Below are 26187 nucleotides of genomic sequence, written 5' to 3'. Positions count from 1 at the left end.
CTTACCTTGGAGGGAAAGTGTAACTTGGGATCATGTTACTAGTAAAGATATGAGATGTGGTGTTTTTTTCAGTAACATATTGATATTTCAGGATATCATTTACAAGGTAAAAACTGCTTTCAATAATGAGTTTGATGCTGCATATAAACAAAAAGAGTTTGAAATCACACGTGTGACGGAAAGAAATGTTAGAATTAGAGAAATTATTTCAGATCTGGAGTTGGAAGAAACAGTCTGGCAACCAGAATTTGAAGACTGTGAGAAACCAGAGAGAACCTTTGTTGTAGAGGATCATGAGGTATGGCTGGCCCCATCATCTCTTCCCTCTTTCTCAGATTTCTCCCAGATCCTATTTGTTCACCTTCTTCTCTATATTATTGCAAACAACTCTATTAGCTAGCATGCTCATTTACAGATAATAAAAACAGAGGATAGAGCTGCAGTATTGAGAATTTCTTTTATGGACCCCAGAGAGTCCGGGGAAGATTTGGACACTGCACCTAGGAAGAAACCGGCAGCAAAGATTAGAGCTTTATGGGGAGTCCAGGGCCCTCTTTCTTTATCTCCTAGCTTACTTATCTGTACATATAAGATTCTTCTAGCAATTTCTACTTTGTATCTCCTCTACCAAGACAGCAGCTGGTCTGAATTAGATTATCTTGGTCCCAGTTCTAGGCTTGCCTGGGAAGGGGCTCCTTGGCCCAGTGTTGGCCCAGTGCTTGAACCAGAGGGGTTGAACCACTCTGTGGGAAAAAGGCCAATGGAGTCATTATCTAGATCTTTGGTGGGCAGTACAGATACCAGGGAAAGGGACTTGTGGACAGCCTTCTTCAAAGCATAGGCAGTTGTGAAAAGAATGCCTAAAGAAAACAAAATATGACCATATTTCATTTTTTTGAAAGAAAAAAATCCTGGAGAATACTCAAAGAAAAACTATTGTTCACATGAAACCAATTTGACTACTTTGGGGCAAAAGATAATACTGGTGTTTAGAAGAAATATTTTCACCATCCCTATTAGCTGCCAGGCCCCATTCTAAGTGTCCTAGATAGATGAGAATGAATATATAATTCTACATCCATAGAAGGTAAGTCCTAACATTGCCTCTATTTCACAGATGAGGAAAGTAAGGAACAGAGAAATTAAGTAGCTTAGCCACAGTTTCTTGGCTAATTAGTAACAGACTGGACCCAAACCATTTGCTTCTGAGGACATTGTCCTAACCTTTGCACTTGTTTAACTTCTACAAGTCATTTTTCCCTGGTCTCTTTGCTATGTGACCTGGGAGCTAGAGCAAGGTGAAAACCAAGACCTCATTATGCCACTGCTCAGGGCCCAGCTCAAGGCAATCCCTTTGCACATGCAGTAAACCCCCATGCCTGCTTTTTCTTAAGCTCCCATCAGTCTATGTTCAGGAGAGAGATCTCTTTGCAAGTCAGATGTGACTTCCTGCTGTGCCTGACCCCCTGCAGTGGCTGCCCAGGGCACTTGGGATACAACCCACCTTCCTGACCATCTCCCTGCCCTCATCTTGTCCAGCTGCTCTCCCTCCCTTCTGGCCATGCTTTACTGCCCACAGTTCTTAGAATGCTCCAAGCTCTTGACCTCTTAGGACATCTTTAGGATTTGACTTAGGTGACACTTCTTTGACCTCCCTTCCCCTCACCCTTCATCTAAATCAAATCTCTTCAGTGATGAGACAGAGCTGAAAACTAAGAGAAAAGTAAAGATCTATTCTTCTAGACCTCTCATTTTAGACTTTGTCTTCATTCCAAAACAGAAATTGAATGCAAAATATGGATTGTACCTTTAATTCTCACAGTACTATTTAATTTCCTCCCAGTGTATAGAAGGAAAGTTTGGTTTGGATTTTGTACGAATACCAGCAGAAAGCTGTATTTTCTCTTTTAGATTACAGCTCAAAAACATGTTTCTCCATGGCAAAAAGCCAAAACAGAATTGATTTCACCCCATGAAACAGAGGGATGGCTTCATTCACAGGTATGCAGCTCTGTCCAAATAATACCCAAGACCCTCTTTCCTTTAGAGATACTTGTATCCCATTATAGAAGCACATAAAGATAACTGTCTTGGTCCAGAGGCCACTTGAACCTCATCTGGCTTCCTCTGTTCTCTCTTCCATACCACTGCCACCATTCCCTATCCTAAAGTGGTCATCCTAACACCAGGTGGGAGGTGCCCCTGGGGTCAGAGCACTGTCTCAGCTGCCCTCTCTGACCCTGGCTCTTTCTCAGGGTTTGGACGTTAGAAACAGAGCCCTGATGGACATGATGGGAGGTGTTCTGGAAGTCAAGAAGGAAGACGTTTTGAGAATGGTGAGATATCTGGCCCTCCTTGTGAAAGGTATAGCAGAGTTGAAATACACTTACATTTCACCATTTTGTACAAATTCTATGGCAAAAAAATATTAGACAACCTTATAGTACCCTATAAACATACACAGTAGGCAAATAAGAAAAAAAAATTGGCTTCCATTCTCACAAGAAGCAAATGAGCACCAACAAACCACAGTGGTTTTGTTCTCTACCAAAGGCAGGGATACCACTTCAACTCTACTCTAACACCTGCAGTACAGGTGTAGTTCTGCACACACCTCTGTCACCTAAGGGTCCAGGTATATCCTAAACTGCTCTCACTCTCCAGAGTCACAGAACAATAGTCATGATGTTCATACTCTTTAGTAAAAGTGTGTTAGGCTATTGTCCTTATTGACTTTTTGTTTGTCTTGTTTTGTTTGGTGGTACTGGGGACTGAACTCATGAGTGTTTTACCACTGAGCTACATCCATAGCCCTTTTCATGTTTCAATTTGAGACAAGGTCCAAAATTGCCCAGATTGGCCTTGAACTTGCAATCTATCTGCCTCAGGCTTCTGAATCTCTGGGATTACAGGTGTGCACTGCGGGACCTGGCCCTTGCCAACCCTTTTAAAGGGCCTTTGCTTTTTTATTTCTTCAAACTGTAACCATACCTCTGAGCTTTTACAGTACTGATGCATTTCCATTTGAGCAAGCATGAGTGTTTCTTTCTATTGTCAGGTGATTCCTCAGCCTGCTTTCATGATAAAGCCCGATGCACTGTGGACAGAAGAGGAAAGGAAACAATTCAAAGAATATGAGAAGAAAGTCAAGGAGTTAAATGAAGAAAGAGATAAGTATAGAAAGGTCAGAAGATCCAAAAATCAACATAATCTACCATATCCAGGGTTTGTTTCAATATTTTTTCAATTTTTTTTGTTTCTCAGTGTCTTTAGTGGCTGAGAATGGCATCTCAGCTTAAATTCTCAAGAATTTAGAAGATTTTAGAGAAGTAAATTTTAAATTTAGAGAACTTCAAAGAGAACAATTTAAAACAAAAAAATTTGAGCAGTGGTTTTTGAAAGTTCTTATTGATTTCAACATTTCCCACATTGTTACCATTTGTTTGTTCCATTCATTCTTGTTTAACAGACACCAATTCTGGCACATGCAAGTCACTGTGAGGGATTGTTCTCTCGTGTCTGTAGCCATCTGAGTTCAGTAATGTTTCTGCTTGATTTGTTCTCACAAGGAAAGGATTTGAGAAAAGAATGGTACAGACAATGGTGTAGCACTTAGTTTACAGTTCTTATTCCAAGTTTCTGCAGTGCAGTTCTGCTACTTTTTATCTTCTTCCATCACAAAGAAACATTCCCACATTAAAACTGCTTACCATTCTAATAGAGATATAAAAGACTATGGTGTATAACACCAAGTGATGATATCTATGATTCTGTGAGGGAAGTAATATCATACTTCCCTCATTCAAGACAGGACTGATTTCTACCTTTTTTTGAGGCTGCATCTTATGAACAAGTTCTTTGAACCTTTTGTTAACCTGTTATATTTTTATTCACTGCAATTCTGACTTGTATTTTAACCTAAGATAGCACTTGCCTAAAACCTGAATCCATAATTCTACTCATTACCTATCTTGGTTCATCTCATACCTCCACTTCTTCCCTAACACTGGATTATTTTTTCAGTGATATAAAAAATTAAATATAAAAATTATAATATAAAAAATAAAATAGTAGTCATCAGGAATACAAACAAAAATAAATCCTGGAGAAGATGTGGAGAAAAATAAACACTTTTTCACTGTTGGGATTGTAAATTGATACAACCACTAAGGAAATCAGTTTGGAGGTTCCTCAAAAGACTAGGCATGGAACCACTGTAAAATCCATTCCTCAGTGTCTATCCTAAAGAATTACTATAGTGACATACACAGACCCATATTTATAGCAGCACAACTCACAATACCCAAACTATGAAACAAGTCTAGGTATCCATCAATGGATGAGTGGGTAAATAAAATGTGGTATATATACACAATGGCGTTTTTATTCAACCGTTAAAAAAAAAAAAAAAAATGAGAGTGTTGGTTGTCCGGAAATTACCGCAGTGCCTCCCGGGAGGAGGCAGAAAGCCCGGAAGTAAACGTTGCGGGACTAGTTTCCTTTCTGTCGGATGGTTTTGGCGTAGGCTGCGGCCTGACCGGGCGAGGTCATTATGTCGGCCGCAGCAGTGGACACGGTTAATGCAGCACCCCTATCGGGGTACAAAGAAATGAATTTGGAGGAACCAAAGAAGATGACTTGAGAGAACTAGAGAAAGAAGAAGGAGCTAGAAGAAAAGTGAAAACTGGGTAATGCTCCAGCAGAAGTTGATGAAGAGGGAAAAGACATCAATCCTCATATTCCTCAGTATATTTCTTCAGTGCCATATGATATATTGATCCATCAAGAAGACCTATTTTAAATCATCAGAGACCACAACCAGAGAAACAAAAGTAATTCAGCTCATCTGGGGAATGGTACAAGAGGGGAGTAAAAGAGAATTCCATAACTACTAAGTACCGCAAAGGAGCATGTGAAAATTGTGGGGCCATGACACACAAAAAGAAAGACTGCTTTGAGAAACCTAGGCGAGCTGGAGCCAATTTTACAGGTTCTAATATAGCTCCAGATGAACACGTCCAGCCTCAACTGATGTTTGACTATGATGAAAAAAGAGATCGGTGGAATGGCTATAATCCAGAAGAACACATGAAAATTGTGGAAGAATATGCCAAAAGTTGATCTAGACAAACGAACTTTGAAAGCCCAGAAACTGCAAGAATTAGCCTCAGGAAAACTAGTGGAAAAAGCTAATTCTCCAAAACACAGTGGGGAGAAGAGGAACCAAATTCCCAAAGGAGAAAGATCACAATAGTGAAGATGAGGATGAAGACAAATATGCAGATGATATTGACATGCCAGGACAGAATTTTGACTCTAAGAGACGAATTACTGTCCGAAATCTCAGGATTCGAGAAGATATTGCAAAATACTTGAGATAAGATCCAAATTCTGCATACTATGATCCAAAAACTAGAGCAATGAGAGAATCCTTATGCTAATGCAGGAAAGAATCCAGATGAAGTGAGTTTTGCAGGAGATAACTTCGTTAGATACAGAGATACCATCTCAATGGCTCAGACACAGTTGTTTGCTTGGGAAGCCTATGACAAAGGATCTGAAGTGCATCTACAGGCGGATCCTACAAAACTAGAGCTATTGTATAAGTCCTTCAAAGTCAAAAAAGAAGACTTTCAAAGAACAGCAGAAAGAAAACATTCTAGAAAAGTATGGTGGGGGCTGGGGATGTGGCTCAAGCGGTACCTCGCCTGGCATGCATGCGGCCCGGGTTCGATCCTCAGCACCACATACAAAGAAAGATGTTGTGTCCACCGAAAACTAAAAAATAAATATTAAAATTCTCTCTCTCTCCCTCCCTCCCTCTCTCTTAAAAAAAAAAAAAAAAAAAAAAAAAGTATGGTGGCCAAGAACACTTGGGATACTCCTCCAGCTGAATTACTTTTAGCCCAGACTGAAGACTATGTAAAATACTCAAGACATGGTACAGTCATCAAAGGACAAGTGCGAGCTGCTGCCTGCTCCAAATAGGAGGAGGATGTAAAGATTCACAACCATACACTATCTCGGGATCTTACTGGAAGGATGGCTGATGGGATTACAAATGCTGTCATTCTTTTTTCAAGTATTCCTATTGTACTGGAGAATCTGGGAAGGATATTGTTAATTCAGATGAATGTATTATAAATGATGTAAGTGGAGAAGAATCTGTGAAAAAAACTCAAACCCTCATGGAAATGCATCAAGAAAAACGAAGAGAAAAAGAAGAAACACTGAAAGAGCAGCTCAGATAGTGATGATGAAGAAACATGAAAAATTGAAAAAGGCACTGAATGCAGGGGAGGCACGCCTTCTTCATGTCAAGGAGATCATGCAGGTTGATGAGGGGAAACGGCCTTACAATAGCATATATGAAACTCGGGAACCCACCGAAGAGGAAATGGAGACCTACAGAATGAAACGGCAGAGGCCAGATGACTCCATGGCCTCTTTCCTTGGACAATAACTAGTCGTAGAAATTCATCCAGGATGGATTCAGCTGACATGGTCTTTTCAATTTCTTGCTCATGATTGTAGACTGGAAAAATGCTTGTCTTCTCTTCTTTGCTACTTGACTTTAATAAAGCTTTCAGAAGTCCCAAAGTAAATTCCTTCTTTTCCACATTGAAGAAGTGAAGAACTCAAATAGAAGGTACATTAAGTGTGGAGTAAGATTGGAAATACTCTAATTTTTATATTAGTTATATGGAAAAACCTTAACTCTCTACTTACCAAGAATGTTTTGTACTCAACAGTTGAGTACAAAACAGTTAAATATTTCCTCAATTTTTCTGGCCTTCTGTCTAGTATTAGCACACATTTTGAAAGTAGATTACTCTTTCTCAAATCTAGGGCTTCATTTTTTTAAATAACTAGCAATTACAGTTGTAATTTAACTTAATAATTGCAGTTATTTTGTAATCATTTGTTTTTACCTTATCAGGTTTTCCTGGTCTGAAAGGAAAAAATTATTTTTACCTTGGTCTTTGGGTCACTATTTTCTCATCCTTGAGTCAATACTAATAGTACTTTTACTACTATAGGAAAAATAGTAGTAAAAACATAGAATTTCTTTCATTTATCATAGTAGATATGGTTTGTAATATTTTGTTATTTTATTTTATTATGCCTTAATGTAATGATCATGATATTAAGTTAGATTTTAAGAGAGTGTGGAATATCTGGGAGATACCTAATCTTCATAGCTAGCAGGTGTCGCTTTGTAAAATTTGCAGGGAGCAAAACCTGAAGTTGAAGGTTTCTTCAGAGAATTGTAAGATAGCTTGTATGGATCTTAGTAACTGAGACCACCATAATCCCCAGGACACTTTGTGAAAATAATGCTGACAGAGTAGAATCAATGAAAACAGACTAAAATCCCTGACATGAATGCATCTACTTAACACCTTTCTAAACTACCCAAAAAAAAGTGTGTAGTATACTGTGTTAAGTCAGAATCTCAGAAATAGTAGTTCTAGAAGAACAGCTGAGTCAAATTGGCAAATACCAGGAATATACATGGTGTCTAGATTCCAACTCATTGAAATTAAAATAGCAAGGCAGATCTTATTCTTAAGATGGTCAAAATTTTGTTTTCCTATTCCTACATTTAATAGGGTGGTTCAACGTCAAGTCTGACATTGGTGTCTGTCTTATTTTTTTTTGCTAATAAAGATATGTAATTAAGAATAAAAAAAGAAAAATGAAATTATGTCATTTGCAGGAAAACAGATGAAACTTGAAACCATTATGTTAAGTAAAATAAGCCAAACTCAGAAGCTCAAGGGTTGTATGTTTTCTCTCATACGTGGAAGCTAGAGAGAAAAAAAGGAAATGAAATGTGGCAGAACGGGGATCTCATGAAAAAAAAAAAAAGAGATCAGTAGAGGAAAGGGACCAGGGGTTAGGTGGTAGAGAGGAAGGGAGAATGTGCAAGGGAGTGCATATTTACCAAATTATATTGTTCTATTTTGTGCATATTCAAATATTCAACAAATTCCAACATTATGTACAACTATAATGCACAATAAAATAATGTGGAAAAATATATAAAATTTTCATGAAAAGGAATTCAAAGCTTGGGGGAAAAATAAAAGCAAGAAATTTTTTTTAGGGCCAAATCATATATCTGGAAATTACTATCCTATAAAGGGAGTCGGTTTTCTGAAAAAATTTACTGCAGTTTGTTTTACCAGGCCTACTTTTGGCTGTATCATTAGCTATCATTAGTGATTTTTATCCCTCCTCTGCAAAGTAATCTTTTTAAAGCAAAAACCCCAGACACCCAGTATCCAAGTGGAGAATCTCTGGTTGAAGGGACTGAGGTCTCAGAATACCTCACAAGCTCTGCCTTCCTCCTGCCCCTCCCTAGGGGCAAAATGCAACATCCCATCCTGGGAGCACTCTATATTCCTAAACTCTAACTTCACTATGGCCTTCTTTTCAGTCATTAGAAACAGAATTGAAGAAACTTCAAAACTCAATTCAAGAAAGCACACAGAGCTTTGATGAACTTTTGAAAAAACTCTTTGAAAGGAGAGTGAAGGCCGAGATGGTTGTCAACCAGGTAAACAGAAGCTTTGCTTCTGTAACTTGTTCTTTTAAGGAACCCCCAGGGACCTGGCTGATGTTAGGATAATGACCAACACCCTTTACTGGTACCAAGGTCCTGTAAGCCTGAGTCCCTGGGTAACTCTTCAGCCTCCTGTTGTTGCACCTCCTCCCTTTCACTTGGCAGACTTCCTCTCTTGAGTGCCCTGAGAAGTAGCTGCCTTGCAGGGAGGAAGGAGGCTTCTGGGAGGTGCAGGGAAATGGGAAATGACAGCTAAAGTGATGACATGTTCTAAAATTGATTGTGACAATGGTAACACAACTCTAAATATACTGAAGACCACCCACTGACTCGTATACTATAAATGGTGAATTGTATGGTATGTGAATTATATACTTCAGTAAAGCTGTCATTTTGAAAAAACAGCTACACCTAGGTTACAACTAGTTAGAACACCTAGTTGTACAAGATAAAAAGGGTACTATCAGACTATTAGATAATATCCAAAGGATTCAAGAGCCACCCACATACATCTCCTTTAAATGAGAACATTTAAGATTCAAAGATGATATAATTGCAATTAAATGAAACCCATCAAATTTGTTTAAATTCACAAATTTGTGATATTTTTTTAAACAGAAAATGCCAATTGGTTATCTTCAGAGGATGACAACCAATTCTTATATAAAACTAATAAAGGAAAGCATAAAGTATCTATTTGGCCTTTCGTATATGAACTGTGCCCTCAGGTAACCAAACAGTACATAAGTAGGAGCACTCTCTATGAAAGTATTTCAATTAATAAGTGAAAATGGAAAGTAAAAACAGACAATTACCATTTTTCAACTCTTGTTGAATCTATGGACCTAGGCATTGAGCAACTACAGCTGTGATCATTATAGAATGATGACCAGATACTGTGTCTCCTGATCACAGACCATAGTATCACCTATGGTCTTCCAAAAGGACCAAAGCTGGTTCTCATCAGGCCTCTGGATCCAGCTGCCAATTTTCAGGAAATACAAAGGCTGAAGAACCAGGAGTATGCACTGGGTAAAACGAAGGCGAGGTGGAATGACAAGCTCCCAGTTACTACAGATGAATTGTGAGGAAAGAAAGGGAAAGGGGACATGAAGATTATAAGAGATTTAGAAGACATGACAAAAAAAATTTAATGGACAAGTTATACTGTAGTGTCTAGATAAACACACTTAAGCTTCAGAGAGGTTGTTACTATGAAAGTCAAAGCACTGGTTAGTAGTGGAGTTGAGATTTTGATGGGAACACCTGTAAGGAGCTTCTAGGGTGGCAAAATTCTATTTCTTGAATTGAGTGCTTATGATATAGATGTTGGCCCTTATAATAATTCATTAAACTATGAGTTCACATTGTGTATTTTTCTGTATGTTTTACCTTATAATGAAATGATGAAAGAAAAATAACCAGTTACTGTTAAGTCTCTATTCTTTTTCTTTAAGAGTTTTCTTATGTATATGTCATGAACTTGTTTGAGTAGAGTCAAGTCTATGACCATTAGTAGTCTTTTCTCAGGAGTATCAATCATAACCCCCCCCCCCCCGACACAAACACACCTTTTAAAATATTTTTACAGGAGGAATTGAAAATAAATAACCTTGTGTTTTCTCTACTGTTGGAAGAGGAATTAACCTCCAGAGAAATATTCCTGAACAACTACCTTGTAAGGAAGCAGCAGGAGAAAGTAAGTACAGAGCCTGATCCCTGAGTGCCAGGCTTTCCTGACAGCCCTGCTCCTTGTTTAGCAAGAGCTCCCAGACCTTCTTAACCTCCAGCAGTCCTTGACCCCTGTCTAAAACTTTGCTCCAGGGCCAGGTGAAAAGTACCCATTCAAATTTGTTAATAGTTATGTGATCTAGCCTCTGGAATCATTTAGTCAAAAGAACCATGTAGGCTTCATATGAAGTGGTTTGTAAAATGAGGTTCATGGTTGAAAGCACAACTTTAAGCCATTGACTATGGGACCTAGAACATTTTAAGCTGCTTGCAAGCCATTCTTCAGGAAGCATTGTTATCCCTGGACCACTGGATGCTCTTTTTTGTTTTCAATTCTGTTTATTTATTTATTTGCTGTACTAGGAATTGAACCCAGGGCTTCATACTAGGCAAGGGCTCTACCACCATATTATATCCCCAACCATTAAATTTTTTTAAAAATTTTGAGTCACAGCCTTACTAAGTTGCCCAGGCTGGCCTTGGCACTCTTAAAATTCACTAAGCATGGAAGAGTATTGGGTTAGCTCATATTCTGAAAACCATCTAAACACAACCATAAATAGGATACAAAATGTTTATTACACAGTAAGTTTTGACAGATGTTAGTATTAACGATGCAAATTTGTGAATGTGTGACTTATTGTATCATAAATGAAATATGTACTTTTTTCTAAGAGTCTATTAAACAGCAAATGTGTGTGTGTATATATATATATATATATATATATATATATATATATATATATATATATATAACCCTGACCCTGACCCTGACCCTGACCCTAAACCCTAAACCCTAAACCCTAACCCTATATATATATATATATATATATATATATATATATATATATATCCCTCCTCAGAACAACCCTGCATGATACTAGGTTTCTTTCACAAATGAGAGACTGTCTCTGTGAGGCTGGTAACATGCCTCAGTCATCCAGTGGTAAGTTACAGAGCAGGAACTGAACTGTGGAAATAGATGAAGGCCACCCAAATGAGAATAAGCAGAGGCTATTTATTCTGAGCTTGGCATAGCAGAATGGTTGCCATCACTAGCTTTTGGCTGACAAGTCTGGAAGGCAGGCAGGGGAGCAGGAAAGACAGGATGGAAGCAGGGAAGACACAAGCACACCTGGCTGGATGTTGTTGGCACAGGCAAACCAATTAGAAGCCACCTGGTTTGGGGGAACATATTTGGCCCTCTCTAGACGATCCTGAGTTGGAAGTAGGTACCAAAGTTAAACAGCTGGAAATTACTGACCAAGTCCTGACAGTTTGGGGCAATCACTGCAAAGGTTTTGGTTTAGTTTGCCAGGTGTTTGCTGCAGTGGGTCAGAGTTCTGTTTCTACATATGGCTGGCCATTGTCCATATTTACATTCAGTCTCAGAACCCAGGTCCACGGAACTCTCAAACCTGCACACTTTCCTCATCCACACACTCTGTCACTGATGCTTATGCACTTACACAGTGCTGACTGTCCTTAGGAACAGGTGACTGGAGGTTTGTTCAAGTCTCCAAATGGTTTACTTCCTTCTATAAAAGTTTTCTGTAACAGATACTACACGGCACCTTTACTTTGTACTAGAAAATTCTTTATTCATCTTTGAATCTCCTGTATTTTTATACTGAAGTCTCTAGTTCCAATTAACTACTCCTGCTGTTATTCTAGAACCAGACTTCAGAAGCCATCCGGAAATCTAGAGAAGAACTGGATGCATTTAAGGAGCACTATGACAACTTAATGGCAGAAGACAAGGTGAGAATCATTGTCTCACCAACTGATAATGCAGTTGAGTTGTTGCTCTTGGGATTAGAGGAAAGCTGAATGACGTATAACTCTCTTGTAGATTTCTCTCCAACTATAATTACCATATATGAATGAACTTCACTTTGTGCCATTGAACACTTCTGAAAATCTGAAAAAAGAATTTTTGTAAACTTCTCTCATCTAAGATTTCTTTTATGCAAAAAACAGATCATTGAACTTCCAGGGCTTTAGTTAGTTATGAAATCAGTTTAGTAGGTCTGACCAGCAGCTTTCTAATGCAAAAGAATGGGATAGGATAGCACAAAAAAGACAGCAGAATGGAATGGAAGGAGATGGAATAGAAAAAAATAGAGAAACTTGCATGTTTTGTCAATAAATATTATTTTGGAAAACTTATGAACTATTTCTAAGACCTCTCATATGAAATAACATTTTTAATACACTGAGGTGCTTCCTATTCAAAAAAAGATCTTTGGGAAATACTTGCACTGTGAATCATCTTCAATTTTATAAAAAAAGGTTTTGTGGATTTTTAACATCAAAGTGCTACAACCTGTATTTTAAAGAATATTGTCAACAAAAAAAGTTTTCTGAATAAAGTTACATTCTTGCAATAATGTGTTTATCCTTAGGTTCTGGATCGAAGCTTTAAAAAGGAATTTTCTGAAATTCCCAGTCATCAGGTGGATCTACTCTACAAACTTTTTAAACGCCGACCAAGGTTTGTTTCTCCTTTGCTATTATGTTTCTAAAAAAGAAAGAAAGGCCTTTAAATGAAGAGGAGGATTATAAGATTTTGCCTTTTTCTCTCAGAAATTGTCAGTGTAACTTTTATGGAAAGATGTTCATCTTGATCATAATTCAGCCTTTTTTGAGATTATGCCTACATCTTAAGGGAAGGAAATCAAGTATAATATATTCCTTTTCATTATTTAAAAATAAAGATTTCTACGTAAGCAAGGTACTTACATAAGTGTCATAAGTGCATTAAGTGTCTTTCACTCATAAAAGTCGTTCCTCTTGAGTCATAGATAGCATAAAAGTTCATAAACTGTTTTTTTCCCCAAGATGTGTTCCAACAAATACCAGCCCCTGATGGTATGAGTTGGATTTGCACCTAACAGGTTTCCAGGACTACATAAACTGGGGAAAATACAAGATTAAAAAAAAAAAAAAAAGTTAAAACAGTATTCCTTACTGCAGAACCTCTCAGAGATTATTATTGGCCTTTGGATCTCCAAGTATAAGAATAAGCAGTGTTTTTTCAAACTTACATGATCAGAAATTTCTTTTCTTCAGATTATGTGATTATGCTCTGAACAAAGTTTGGGGAAAAAATGCCAGTATAAATGGTTGAAAATAGTGATTATCAAAAGAGTTCTAGGCTGGGATATGGCTCTGTGGTAGAGTCCTTGCCTAGAATACACAAGATCCTGGGTTCAATCCCCAGGACTATAAATAGCCGCCCACACTTTAACTGAGAGTAGCCTTAGAATTATATTTTGCTGATTTGTAGTCTAAAACTCATGAAGTTTGTCACAAGAGTATACTAATTTGTGTCTGAGATTTTACCTGTTTCATTCATGTCCTGGTTTCCCTATTTTTAAAAAGGTATGTAAAAATAAATAAATAAATAAAAAATAAAAAAATAAAAAGGTATGTTATCACAAGCCCAAGTACATACCCTTTCCTTGTGAAGAAAGCAGTGAGACCTGCTACCTGTCAGGAGGCAACAATGGAGAAAGCACAAGCTTTGTTAACTAATAGATTTTAAGTCCCTAAGTCACCCATCTATCAGACCTGAAGCTAGCTGTGGGCCAACAGCTTCTCCCAGGGCCAAACCTTCCTATCTAAGAGTTGGGACAGCAACACCAGTCTCACTGTGGATTACAAGGGTGCCTGCTGCAGTACAGGGAAACAAAGCTAATCTGTTTACGTGGATAAGAGGAGACACTTCCCCAGTTCACACATCTAAGCATATCTACTGCAAAAAAGGATATCAGCAGAGGATTTGCCAGACAGACCCAAGGACCACCCACACTCCCATGGGCATTGCTTTGCCTGAAAGTTTCCCCGCAAAAGTAATGCTGCCAGAACTGACAACAGTTAGTCATCTGTAGTCCAGTCTAGGGTCCCATCTGGGGACCCAGAGTATGGAAGGACAAAGTGGGTGCTTCTCTCTTTGGACTAATGTGCCCACGAAAATTGCCATGCAGTATGTCCTATGAGCCTAGGCTGACAATATTATTTTATAATGATTTTGTTGTTGTGTCTCGAGAGAATGTGAAAGGTTGACAGGCTTTTCTTGCTAATACCAGGATTCACAAACAGAAAGCGCCCTCAGAGGCAGCCAGTAGTACCCCATTTGGAGAACGACCGGGATCTGGCAAGTTGAATAAGGACACTTTTGCCCACTTAATGAAAGCCATGGATGAGTTGGATAATATTAACAACATGCCAGAAGGCTTGGACCCTTCAGTCTGGGATCATTTCTGTGCAACCAGACGAGGAAAAGTTGAAAATGAACACAAAGTATGTAATATCATTTTATTCTTAATATACTAATATCAACTATATAGTATCATTGACCAATGCATACAGAAAAGCTAACGATTTTAGATATTAACAATAAAATAACGAAGTAAAATATTAACTTTGATGCTATCAAGGGCCTCAAGCAGGTCTGTTTATAGATCTACACTATCCAAAACTGGGCCAGTAGTGATGTGCGGTTATTGTGCACTTGAAATAAATGTGGCCAGTCCTAATTGAGATGTGCTGAAGGTGGAAAATAGATTTAGTTTATGGGGGGGGCGGGGAGGAGAAATGTCTCATTAATGTTTTTCATACAGATTTAAGTTTATCTGTTTCATTTTACTTTTAAATGGCTATGGCTCACATTTCATTTCTGTTGGACAGCACTGTTACAGCTGACCCTGTTTTGCAGACTGGAGTTTATTAAGCTCACTAGACCAACTTTATATAGTTTTTCTAGAAAAGATGTAGCAAAGGGTGGAAATTTTGAGAGTATGAATCCGGGGAAAGAATCCTTTCTCTTGCTGATGCTCAAGGGGCTTCCTCCTCCTCTCCCCAGATTCCTACCTTAGTGCCACATAATCAGGCTGGCTTATTTTTGTTGAAGTATCTATGATCTGACAATTTTATCTAAGGGAACAAATGTCAAAAAGATATAAGAAAATTCTAGTTGCTTGCATACTTGATTTTCAGCAAGAAGCCAATTCTATACACTTCAAAATTTTCATGGAATGTGCCCCGCCAAGTTTTACACAGCTTTCATTACATAATGGCAAGAATTTAAATTCTTTTTAATCTTAGAAAGATGGGCTTGTTAAGATTTGGTGATTTTTTAAAACAAAATTAAAGATGTATGTTTTCTGAAGTCAAAGTTTGCTGTTGGGTTTCTTCAGGTGAAGCAGAAGGCAGCTGGCTTAGTTGAAATGATGGCTTTCCTCCGGAAGAGAGTTGAGGATGATGAACATGTGCAGCGCGAGATTGAAAAAGTGTTCCATGAACTCCTCCTGTAATTTGAACCTCTCATTCAGGTTTACCTATTCAGTCTTGAGCTGTCTCAGGTGGCAGTGCCCGTGGGGAAAATGCCTACTGGCTGTTCAAATCTGTGCAAACCCATCCATCTGAATCCCTTTCAATCCTAGCATTGGGTTTAAAATTTCTATACTAAAGAACACATTTTGTAAATTTACTCTAATTACTTATACATGAGAATGCATTTTAGCACATCATACATATATGAGTATAACTTCTTATTTGTCTGGTTATACATGATATAGAGTTACACAAGTCACGTAAATCATTTATGCACATAGGGTAATAATGTCAGATTCTTTCTACTATCATTCCAACCCCACGCCCCCTCCCCTCCCTTCACTCCTGAATACCACTATTCTCCCCCACCACCCCCTTGTTGTGAATTAGTATCAGCCTTTGGTTCTTTGGGATCGGCTTATTTTACTTGGCAGAATATTCTCCAGTTGCATCCATTTATTGGCAAATGCCATAATTTCATTCTTCTTTAAGGCTAAGGAATATTCCATTGTGTATATATACCAGTTTCTTCATCTGTTGAAAGGTACCTAGCTTGATTCCATAAGTTTAGCTGCTACAAACACTGATGTGGCTGTGTCGCTGTAGTAGGCTGCTGATTTTAAGTCTTTTGGGTATAAACCTAGAAGTGGGGTAACTGGGTCAAATGGTGGTTCCATTCCAAGTTTTCTGATATGGCCATACTGCTTTCCATAGTAGCTGCACCCATTTGCAGTCCCACCAGCAATATTTGAGTGTACCTCGCCAACATTTATTGTTGCTTGTATTCTTAATGATTGCCATTCTTACTGGATGAGATGTAATCTCAGTGTAGTTTTGCTTTTCTCTAATTGCTAGGATGTTAGAATATTTTTTCCATATATTTGTTGATTGTATTTCTTCTTCTTTGAAGCATCTGTTCAGTTCCTTAGCCCATTTATTGATAGGGTTATTTGGGTTTTTTTTTTTTTGGTGTTAAATTTTTTTGAGTTCTTTGTGTATCCTGGAGATTAATGCTCTGAGTTGAATGTGATAAATTTTTCCCATTCTGTAGGCTCTCTCTTCACATTGTTTCCTTTGCTGTGAAGAAGCTTTTTAAAGTTTGAGTCCATCCCATTTATTGATTTTTGATCTTATTTCTTTTACTCTTTGAGTCTTGCCAAGGTATTCAGTTCCTAAGCCGATATGGTAGAGATCTGTGCCTACTCTTCCTTCCAATAGGCGCAGGGTCTCTGCTCTATTGCCTAAGTGAAAAGAGCACATTTTGTCACATAAGACTTGTTTCAGTATAAAACATGCCACATGTTGTTCCATTGCTTTTAATATAAAGAAGCAAATTTTAGAAAAATTTTGGCATTTCTTAAATCTGCCCTTTCCACATAAAATACAACCTGTCTCTACCAGTTGAGTGTGTGGGGGATTAAGACATATAAACTATGTGGAACATTAAGCACATGTCCAAGCAGTGACCACACAGACACCTCCCAGCTCCATGTTTTTCAGGGACAGTGTTGTTTTTTACTGAGTGATTTGCATACTCTTTAAGACCTTGCTTCAAAAGGTCACACTGAGGGCTGGGGTTGTGGCTCAGAGGTAGAGCGCTCGCCTAGCACGCGCGAGACACTGGGTTACGGGGTTGGATCCTCAGCACCACATAAAGTAAAACAATGTGTCCATCTGTAACTTAAGAAAAAAAAAAAAGGCCATACTGATGACTTCATGGATAAATTTCATCTTTGATATTCCCAAATTCATCATCATTCACCATTTTTAGATCTAGACTTCTAGACTACCGGGAGAAATATGAATTTTGCACAATTAGATTTGATAAGTAGAACATGGATTAAATATTGTTAGTACAGTATCAGAAATCAATAAAGTCAACTTTAATGGACTCTAAACACTTGGCAGCATCGCTATATTTTCATTTTTATTATTTATTTATTGCACTAGGAATGAACCCCAAGGCTCTTTATCATTAAGTTCCATCCCTAGTCCTTTTTATTTTTTATTCTGAGACAGGATCTTGCTAAGTTGCTGAGGTTGGCCTCAAACTTGCAATCTTCCTGCTTCAGGCTCCCCCATCACTGGGATTACAGATATGCACCACTATGCCTGGCTTTAACTTTATTTTTATTACAATCAAAATCCTACCATCTTTTCTTAATCCTAAAGTAAAAATTTGTGGATGTATTTCTGTCCGTAGTATTCTCTGAACAATTATATTGCAAATCAGTAGGATGGAGTATCACTGGGGTGTCCAGGAAAGCTAATCACTTGGGAAAATATTCTTCACACTAATCTCCAGGATGTTCTCTTTTAGCTGATCTGAATTTTATACTAAATTTGATATGTAAATGTACTATACCTACTTATTTAAAGCCTATTTCCATTTAGATTACAGGACGAGAAAGTGAAATTCCAGTTGAATTTGACCATCCAAATTCTTCTTAAGCAAGGACAAGTAGAACTAGAGAATTTCCAACTAATCCTGGAGTATTCTGATGCAATTCTCATGAATAAGACTATAATTGAAGACTTGAATTCTGTAATTCGGGTAGTTATACTTTACATTATTCCCTCATTTCCACGACAAATAAATTTTTTATCTTTATTTTTATGTGGTGTTGAGGATCAAAATGAGCGTGCTACCGCTTGAGCCACATCCCCAGCCCCATGACAAATAAATTTTAATCCTGATAATCCATGATAAATCATAACAGTTGCTGCACATTAGAATAACCTGTGCATAGATCCCATCTTCAGGTATGAGTATTTTTTAAAACTTCCACAGATAATTCGTTAAGACATGGAGTTAAATGTTCATTCTAACATGGCATAGTTTTATTCACTGTTAATGTAATTTTCATTAGATATTAATAATGTCTCTGATTACATTTCTAATTTTGGATAATTGAGTTTTTGGTTTTTCCTATTCAAGCTAAAGTTTTGCCAATTCTGTTAATTATTTTTCCCCAAGAACCAACTTTCTGTTCTAATCTTCTATGTCCTTGGATTAGTTTGTTCTTTTTCTAATGCCATAAGTTATAAAGTTAGATTGCTGATGCAAGGTCTGTCTTCACCAATTGGTAAAGGTCAAATAATATGAAACAGGAAAGTGAAGATAGTGTCTATAACTGCATCCTACAAAAAAGATGACTGATGGAAAGCACACGGGAGAAGTAGCTCTAAAGCAGCGTGTCTCAGGCCTGGCACTCCAAACATCTGAGGCCAGAAGGTTATTTGTTGCAGAAGACTGCTCTGCACTCTGCAGGATGATTAGCAGCATGCACAGCCTTTACCTACTGGGTACCTATAGTAACCCCTCCAAGTTGTGTCAACCAGAAATGTCTCTAGGCATAGCATAAGCACATTGTCCCCTGATGAAGGGATGTTTCGCCCAGTTGAGAAACAGTGTTCTGAAAAAATGTTTTAACTTTACATTTTGGAGCTATTGATGATAAATATCAGAGGTATGACCATGGGAGGTAGCCAGCTGAAGTGCAAGGGAGTAAAGGTCATGGAAAGTAAGGAAATGAGAGGCCGAGACTACAATCAGAAGATGAAAGTAATAGAAAAGAGAAAAATGTAAAATCTTAAATTAATACAAGAATGTTAATTGTCTTAGAAACACCATTGTTTTATTATTAGCAGTCTTGGAGAATAATTTCTTTAAAATTTTCCTGAATTTGCCAGGTGTGGTGGCGCACATATATAATCCCAAGAACTTGGGAGGCTTGAAGCAGGAAGATGACAAATCCAAAGCCAGTTTCAGCAACTCAGTGAGGCCCTAATCAACTTAGCAAGTTTGAGATAGGGCTCAGCGGTTACGCACCCCTGGGTTCAATCCCTGGTACCAAAATTTTTTTTTCCTGAAATTTCATATAGGTAATTCAAAGGAAGGGGGGGGGGGGACTGCTATTCCAAGACATCAGATGGGAGGGCATGTCTAAAATAAATCAACTTTGTTATTAAATGTTTCTGTCCCTTCTATTTAGTCACTGTCCTAGTGATCAGATCTTGACTAAGTAATTTTTTTTTAAAAGATGGAATTAGGGCTGGGGTAGTGGCTCAGTGGTAGAGCACTTGCCCTAGGTTCAATCTTCAGCACCACATTAAGAGAATTATCTCTGTGATTCAAGTATTTTCTGAGAATAACATTCAACTTCAAATCTTCCATAATTTCGCATGCAGAATCATGTTATATGAATATCAAATACTTTTTTTTAAGACTCAAGGTCAAAAGAAAGTTGCTAGCATGATGGAAAGTAAAGAGGTACACAAAGGAATATATCAAATTGAGTGGGAACATAAGAAAATGGAGATGGAAATGGAAGACCTAAATCAGAAGGCCTGGGATATTCAGACGCTGTTTTTTTCAAGACAGCGTCAAAAGGCAAGTTCTCCCTGCCCTCTACACAGTTTTAATTTTATCCATTAATACATTTGTTCATTTAACTGGCATTTAATAAGAAGCCTCCAAGATGTCAAGTATATTCTGAGCCAGAAGTCTTTCCTAGGTGAATATGTGAATGAGTTATTTTTCTTCCAGTAGTTATGTCTGTTGCCTACACATCTTCATGACCCATTCAGTAGCACAGTTCTCTTATAGTTCACTAAAGATTTCCTATTTGTTAAATCCAGGGCTTCTTTTCCCAGTCTCTATCAGCCTTCAATTCTTTGTAGCATTTGACCACCTTAATTACTCATTCCTTTGTCTTGTATGACCCCCATTTTCTCCTCCTTTTCCTCTAATGTCATTCTTTGTCTTGTATGACCCCCATTCTTTACTAGGGCATAGTAAAACATTCCTGAATTTGAAGAGCTGGGGCAAGAGGACCCCCAACCCCAAGTTGGAGGCCAGCACGACAAACTCAGCAAGATCCTATCTCAAAAATAAAAAGGACTTGGAGATGTAACTCAGTGGCATAGCACCCCTGGGTTCCTGGGCTCAATCCTCAGTGCCACAAAGAAAGAGAAAGAAAAAAAAAAATCAGCCTTAGCACTATTTTCCCCCATGTCCTCTCCTTTGAGGATCCACCTCTATATTTCTAACAGTGATCACATTTAAAGTTGAATCTAAGCTCTCTGGATTCCAATCTAACCCTCCATCCGTGACTTCCCTCAAATTCTGTTTTATTCCCTACTGATAGCTCCTCTACTTTCGTTGGTATACCACTATCAGATTTTTTCCCCATAGTTCTGGGTATTAATCTCATTTCCTACTATTAGTACTCTCAAACCAAATGGAGTACCAATTTTTTTTAGGCTTCTACCTCTGTCTTTGCTCATACCAATTCTTCTATCTGGAAAGACATTCTTTTTTTTAATTTTAACATCCCAAACCTACCACTTTTCCCATGTTTTGTTTAAACATCACCTCCTTGTAAACCCTCTCTTAATTTCCCAAGTGTGGAAAAATGCTGTGAATTTGCATAAATCTCTACTCTTGTTTTTGAAGAGTAGGTCATGCTACATATCTTTTTTTAAATTTCCCTCAGTATCTTTAACTGGAACACTGTTAATGTGGGTAACTTGTTTGATGAGCTGAAAGAAAATAGACTCAATCAACTCAATATTTGCTATGCAAAACAATAATTTTCAGAACTAAAAAAAAAAAAAATCTTTATAAGGTCTGAAATAGTGGTACACTCCTATAATCCCGATAACTGGGGAGGCTGAGGCAAGAAGATCTAGCCTCAGCAACGTAGCAAAGACACTGTCCCAAAATAAAATAAAAGGACCTGGGAGTGTGGCTCATTGGTAGAGGGCCTCTGGGTTCTCTCTCTAGTATCATAAGGAAAACAATATCGTAAGGAAAACAAAAAATCTTTATGTATTTATCCATTCAAAGAAAGAGAAAAAATATCCTTATTTGTGGTTTTTTTTTTCCCCTCTTGAAGTACCTAAATGAATCAAACTACGAGACTATGATTGCTATTCAGATTGGAATAATGGAGCAAACCATTGAAGTTATAGATAAGGTAAGTCTCAATGATACTGATCACTGTAATCCCAAGAGTTGTGGATTCTTTGAGCAAAGGAATCAGTGTTTCAATTATGAACTCCGACAGAACCTAACAAAACCTTGCTTATTTCCCAGTTTTCAAAGTAATTACAGGTCTCTGAATAATAGTGTCTTGGCAACCATAACCAGTAGCATAGACTAAAGCATATATTTTTATATGTAGATGGACAATTAAACAAATACCTTAATTTATTTATCTTTATGTGGTGCTAAGGATTGAACCCAGGGCCTCAAGCACGCCACCACTGAGCCACAACCCCAGCCCTGAAGCACATTTTTAAAGATTAAAATTAACCTCTGGGGACATATCTGAGCAGTTAGGTTGTTATAATTTTACAATAAGTGTTGGCAATTTTCCTTGGCATTGTAAAAGCTTTGTCTTAACTGAAAAACAAATGCTTAATTTTGATTATGTAGTACGTGTAATATGAAAACAAAGTAATCTCAAATATCTCATTTTTAAGAACATACAAAAAGTTTTGTAAATTGTAGTATTTAACATATCATTCTATCTTTAAACAAATAATTTGAGTGACTACTAGGGACGGACAGTACACCGGGCACTGGGGATATGGTGTAAGATGTTATCTTAGTGATGATAACTTTTTTTATATATAAATTACATTTTTTTTTTCAAAATTATTTTGTGGGGCTTCATGGGAATAAAACTTTCAGACCCACAAAAAGAATGTCGAAAACTGCAAAAAACTACTCAAAAAATTGGAAAAATTCAGTAATCAAAAAGATGTAGCAAATTACACTCTAAGCTGCAATCTACGAGAAGAGTTGGTAGCTGTGTCAGAGAGAAAAGAAATCTGCAATGCAATAGGTAAGCTTTTTCCCTTTAATCATATATAGATTTTCTTTAAAGTCTATACTCCTGAAAACTTAAGAATAGTTGTAAAGCTACCAGTGTTTCTTCCATACAACTGACTTGAGTGCTGTTCCTATACCCTAAAGCATTAATAATAATCCAACTTATTCCTTCCTTCTTCACTTTTGGGATAGGGACGCAACTGACTTGTGAAAAGATTGTCAAAGAACGATATAAAAACATGGTGCAACAACAGAAGCTGACAAATATTTCAAAACAACAGGCTGAACAGATTTCAATACTACAAGCAGAAGTTGAAAGATTAAGGATGAAAACATTTCCTGCTCTTGTTCAAATGTAAAAAGGCTAGCAAGAAAAACAAAGTCAAACTAATTATTGCAAAAACCAATTCATTTGGGTAAAATGATTTCTTTTTCTTTCATATTGGGAAACTTAAATTAGTCACCTCTTAGTTGCAGGTTTTCAATAGCAAATTGTTTGATTTTAGCCTTAATTAGCATATAAATCTTTGTCTTGCATGATAAATGTGTAAAATACTGGAAATTGTTTTTATTCAAGAACAAGATTTTTTAAACCATAAAGTATTCGAGACTTATTTTAATTTTATTTAAAATTACTAAAAATTTGGAATTTTTCCCCCATTCTATTAATAAAGATAAACCTGTTGACTTTTTCCAAGCCTTAACTCATTTGTAAATTATGACATATTTTGAGAATATAATTTTCAAACAGAGCTCTAATTTGTGCTCTATCCAATAAGCATTTAGTAAAGGAAAATATGCTTTCTCATTTCCATTAAATAATTTATCATTTTACTCATGTAGATGATAATTACATAATGAAAACACTAACTGGCAGAAAACTTCTTCACCCTTCCACAGCCAGTAAACTGCTGCATTACAAGGTGATACCACTGGGATCACTGACCACACTCTCCAAGTGATATCACTGCTTCATTGCTCTGCAATTTATAAACTAAAGGTTAAGTTTAATCCACACTACCACTTCCAGTATACACTGGTGCTGGTGAAGCCAGAGAGCTATTATAAAACCTTCCATTTAGGCTGGGTGTATTGGTTATCACCTGTAATCCTAGCAACTTGAGAGGCTGAGGCAACTTAGCAAGACCCCATCTCAAAATTAAAAAAAATTAGAAGGTCTGAGGATGTAGTTCAGTGGTAGAATGTCCCTGGGTTCAATCCCCAGCACTGAAATAACAAGGAAAAAAAATCCATTTAGAAAACAACTAAGGTTCAATTGATCACCCACATAGTGATTAGCGCTGGATAGTGATGGTGAAATAAATGATTGAACCATCATCATTTTGGTGACTCTTTAAATTTGGCACAAAGCAAGGGTTTAGCCCTCTTTTTTAATTTATAAAAATGTGGTATTCAGTGGTTTTCAATAAATGGAGGTAAAATTCACCAAAACGATAAAAAGTAAGACTACCCAAGAGCATCCTCAGACCTCAAACTATATTCCATAAGCCCCATTCATCCACCATAATCTACCTCCTACTTCTCAAGTGCCCATTGTGCTTGCTGTTGGGGTCCTCAGCTAGGGCTAGGTGCCAATGCCTTAAATTCCATTATCATTTCCTCAGCTCTCCCAGAACCAGAGTCCCGCTCATGCTATAATTCCCACCAACAGACACATAATGGTGACTCCAGAGAATGGAAGCTACAGCCTCCAAGAGCTAATCAACACTACTACCACCAGGAACATGATTCCTCTGCCACATTTAGGCTGAATGAGAAGCAGTGATAGAAGCTGGCTAGTAGCCACTAGAATAGTACAGCTCCCCAGGAGTGTCCAACTAGAAATCCCAGGAGAGGCTCATGTGAGGCTGGGGCCAGTCCTCTAGGATTCACAAATGCCAATGGCAATGTCAGTGTCAGAAGCAGGAATCTGTGTGTAGTGGTGATGGGGCATGGTATTGAAATGGATGCAAGAGTAGGGCCCTAGTTCCCCTGCTGTGCCAAACATTAAAAGATTTGTAGATCAAGAGGGAAGGACCTAGGTTCAAAGTGAGGAACATCTGGGGGAGGGCTACTGTTTACCAACTAGCAGCCAAATGCTTTTTTTCAAGTAAATAAAGCTGTTAGCCCCTAAAGGCAGAAATTCAAAAAACCTTTCAGAATAACTGGCAATTGGAACCAAGAAACTACTAATTCACAAAGATCTATCTCTATCCTTCAGTAAGCACACACCACCCTTCAAGGATGTCAGCTCTGCAGCTTCCAAGTTTATATATAATAGCTCCAGCCACAAACAGGTGAGGTTTCTTTCCCTGAGCTCAATTTTAAATTCTGTGACTGGGCCAGCTTGGGTCATATCTCCACATACAGCCAGGATGAAAAGGTACAGTTGTGAAACTTGGCAGCACAAATCCATCCCCGTGAAGATGGGTTTCTGACTAAGGCACTAATGAACTGAATGGACACTCTCAGTTCATTTCACAGATGAAACTAGAAGGTAGATGAATATGAAGGACCTCCTTTGCCAGGATACCTTGATATAGGAAATGATACATAGTTTCCTAAGAAACAGTCATTTCACTAAAGGAGGAATATGAGAAATTTCAAGAGACAAAACAATATAATTTTGGACATATGTTTAATAACCCTATTAGAGCAGCAGATGAAAAGATGTGGAAAATGAATGGAAACAAAGATTCCTAAAACTGAGAAGAGGGACTTTTTAACTACCAATATGTAGAGTGAATTAGATAATTTTCCTATGTTCACATATGACCACACAACCAATATAACTCCACACCATGTTCAACCACAAGAATGGCATCTAATTAAAATGTTATACTCCATGTATGTATAATGTCAAAATAGTACACTCTACTGTCATGTATATCTAAAAAGAACAAATTAAAAAACAAAAACAATCCAACATTACCACCAGGAGCATGATTCCCCTGACACATTTAGCCACCATTACCACCACTCCCTGCCTGCCTGCCTGCCACCCGCCCCGCCCCCACTCAGACCCTCCTCCCACCACTCCACCCTACAAAGCAGAAGTGATTGATGGAGGCAGGCTGGTCAGCAGTACAATAATACAACTCCTCTGGGGTTCCCATCTAGAATGAACTATTTTTAAACATTGAAAATAAAACTTTTTGCTACTAAAAGCAAAATGATTTACTAAAACTAGTTGCCAAAACTATCCAAATTCCTTTTTAAATATGATTTTTTTTGAATGTCAAGTTTTCTTTACCAAATCTACCCTAAACATTGAATTTTCGAACTTAAAATTTATACATTTGGGCTGGGGTTGTGGCTCAGCAGTAGAGTGCTTGCCTCGCACGTGCAGGATCCTGGGTTCCATCCTCAGCACCACATAAAAATAAATAAGTGAAATAAAGTTATTGTGTCCAACTACAACTAAAAAATAAATACTAAAAAAAAAATTTATACATTTCACAGGGCTGGGTTTGTGGCTCAGTGGTAGAGTGCATGCCTTGCACGTGTGAGGCACTGGGTTCGATCCTCAGCACCACATAAAAATAAGTAAAGGTATTGTGACCATCTACAACTAAAAAAAAATATATAGATTGTCCTAAACTGATAGTCATCAAGATACCTTCCTCTAAGCCCTAATGTGCATATCTCCCCTTTAAAATGTGCAAGTATCATTTTCAAAGATATTTCTCAAGAAAAAATTATGAATTAA

At 37.6% G+C, this 26187-nt stretch overlaps 3 protein-coding genes and 1 pseudogene across 5 annotated transcripts in view; 3 read left to right on the top strand and 1 right to left on the bottom strand.

The window, feature by feature from the left end:
- The window catches only part of LOC308634338 (cilia- and flagella-associated protein 43-like), a gene marked incomplete at its 5' end in the record, with an annotated part of 78960 nt that extends 64068 nt beyond the window's left edge, over window positions 1-14892 (top strand). The window contains 9 exons of the mRNA XM_081268172.1: window positions 92-298; window positions 1912-2001; window positions 2256-2336; window positions 3059-3184; window positions 8444-8563; window positions 10161-10268; window positions 11975-12061; window positions 12706-12794; window positions 14392-14892. Coding sequence (XP_081124298.1) covers window positions 92-298; window positions 1912-2001; window positions 2256-2336; window positions 3059-3184; window positions 8444-8563; window positions 10161-10268; window positions 11975-12061; window positions 12706-12794; window positions 14392-14638 — 1155 coding nt within the window. The 3' untranslated portion in view covers window positions 14639-14892. The remainder of the gene's footprint in view (window positions 1-91; window positions 299-1911; window positions 2002-2255; window positions 2337-3058; window positions 3185-8443; window positions 8564-10160; window positions 10269-11974; window positions 12062-12705; window positions 12795-14391) is intronic.
- Window positions 4553-6489, top strand: LOC308634339 (pre-mRNA-splicing factor SLU7-like; annotated as a pseudogene). Its single transcript has 2 exons — window positions 4553-5687; window positions 5869-6489. The product of its transcript is annotated as a pre-mRNA-splicing factor SLU7-like (transcript).
- Window positions 14893-16491: 1599 nt separating the features above from the next.
- Window positions 16492-26187, bottom strand: part of SFR1 (SWI5 dependent homologous recombination repair protein 1) — a 57690-nt gene continuing 47994 nt past the window's right edge. For both annotated transcript variants that reach the window (XM_081268175.1, XM_081268174.1), the window contains one exon: window positions 16492-16878. In XM_081268175.1, coding sequence (XP_081124301.1) covers window positions 16730-16878 — 149 coding nt within the window. In that variant the 3' untranslated portion in view covers window positions 16492-16729. The remainder of the gene's footprint in view (window positions 16879-26187) is intronic.
- On the top strand, window positions 16887-26183 carry LOC308634342 (cilia- and flagella-associated protein 43-like). Its single transcript, XM_081268176.1, has 5 exons — window positions 16887-18191; window positions 19866-20030; window positions 21538-21618; window positions 22338-22491; window positions 22671-26183. Exons 1-5 carry the CDS (start codon window positions 18150-18152, stop codon window positions 22835-22837), a joined length of 609 nt encoding a protein of 202 aa, XP_081124302.1. The 5' UTR covers window positions 16887-18149; the 3' UTR covers window positions 22838-26183.

The sequence above is a fragment of the Spermophilus citellus genome (genome assembly GCF_964194105.1).
Source record: "Spermophilus citellus genome assembly, chromosome: 15".
Taxonomy (NCBI): Eukaryota; Metazoa; Chordata; class Mammalia; order Rodentia; family Sciuridae; genus Spermophilus; species Spermophilus citellus.
The sequence above is the reverse complement of the archived record's forward strand: the minus strand, read 5'-3'. Positions and strand labels throughout refer to the sequence as shown.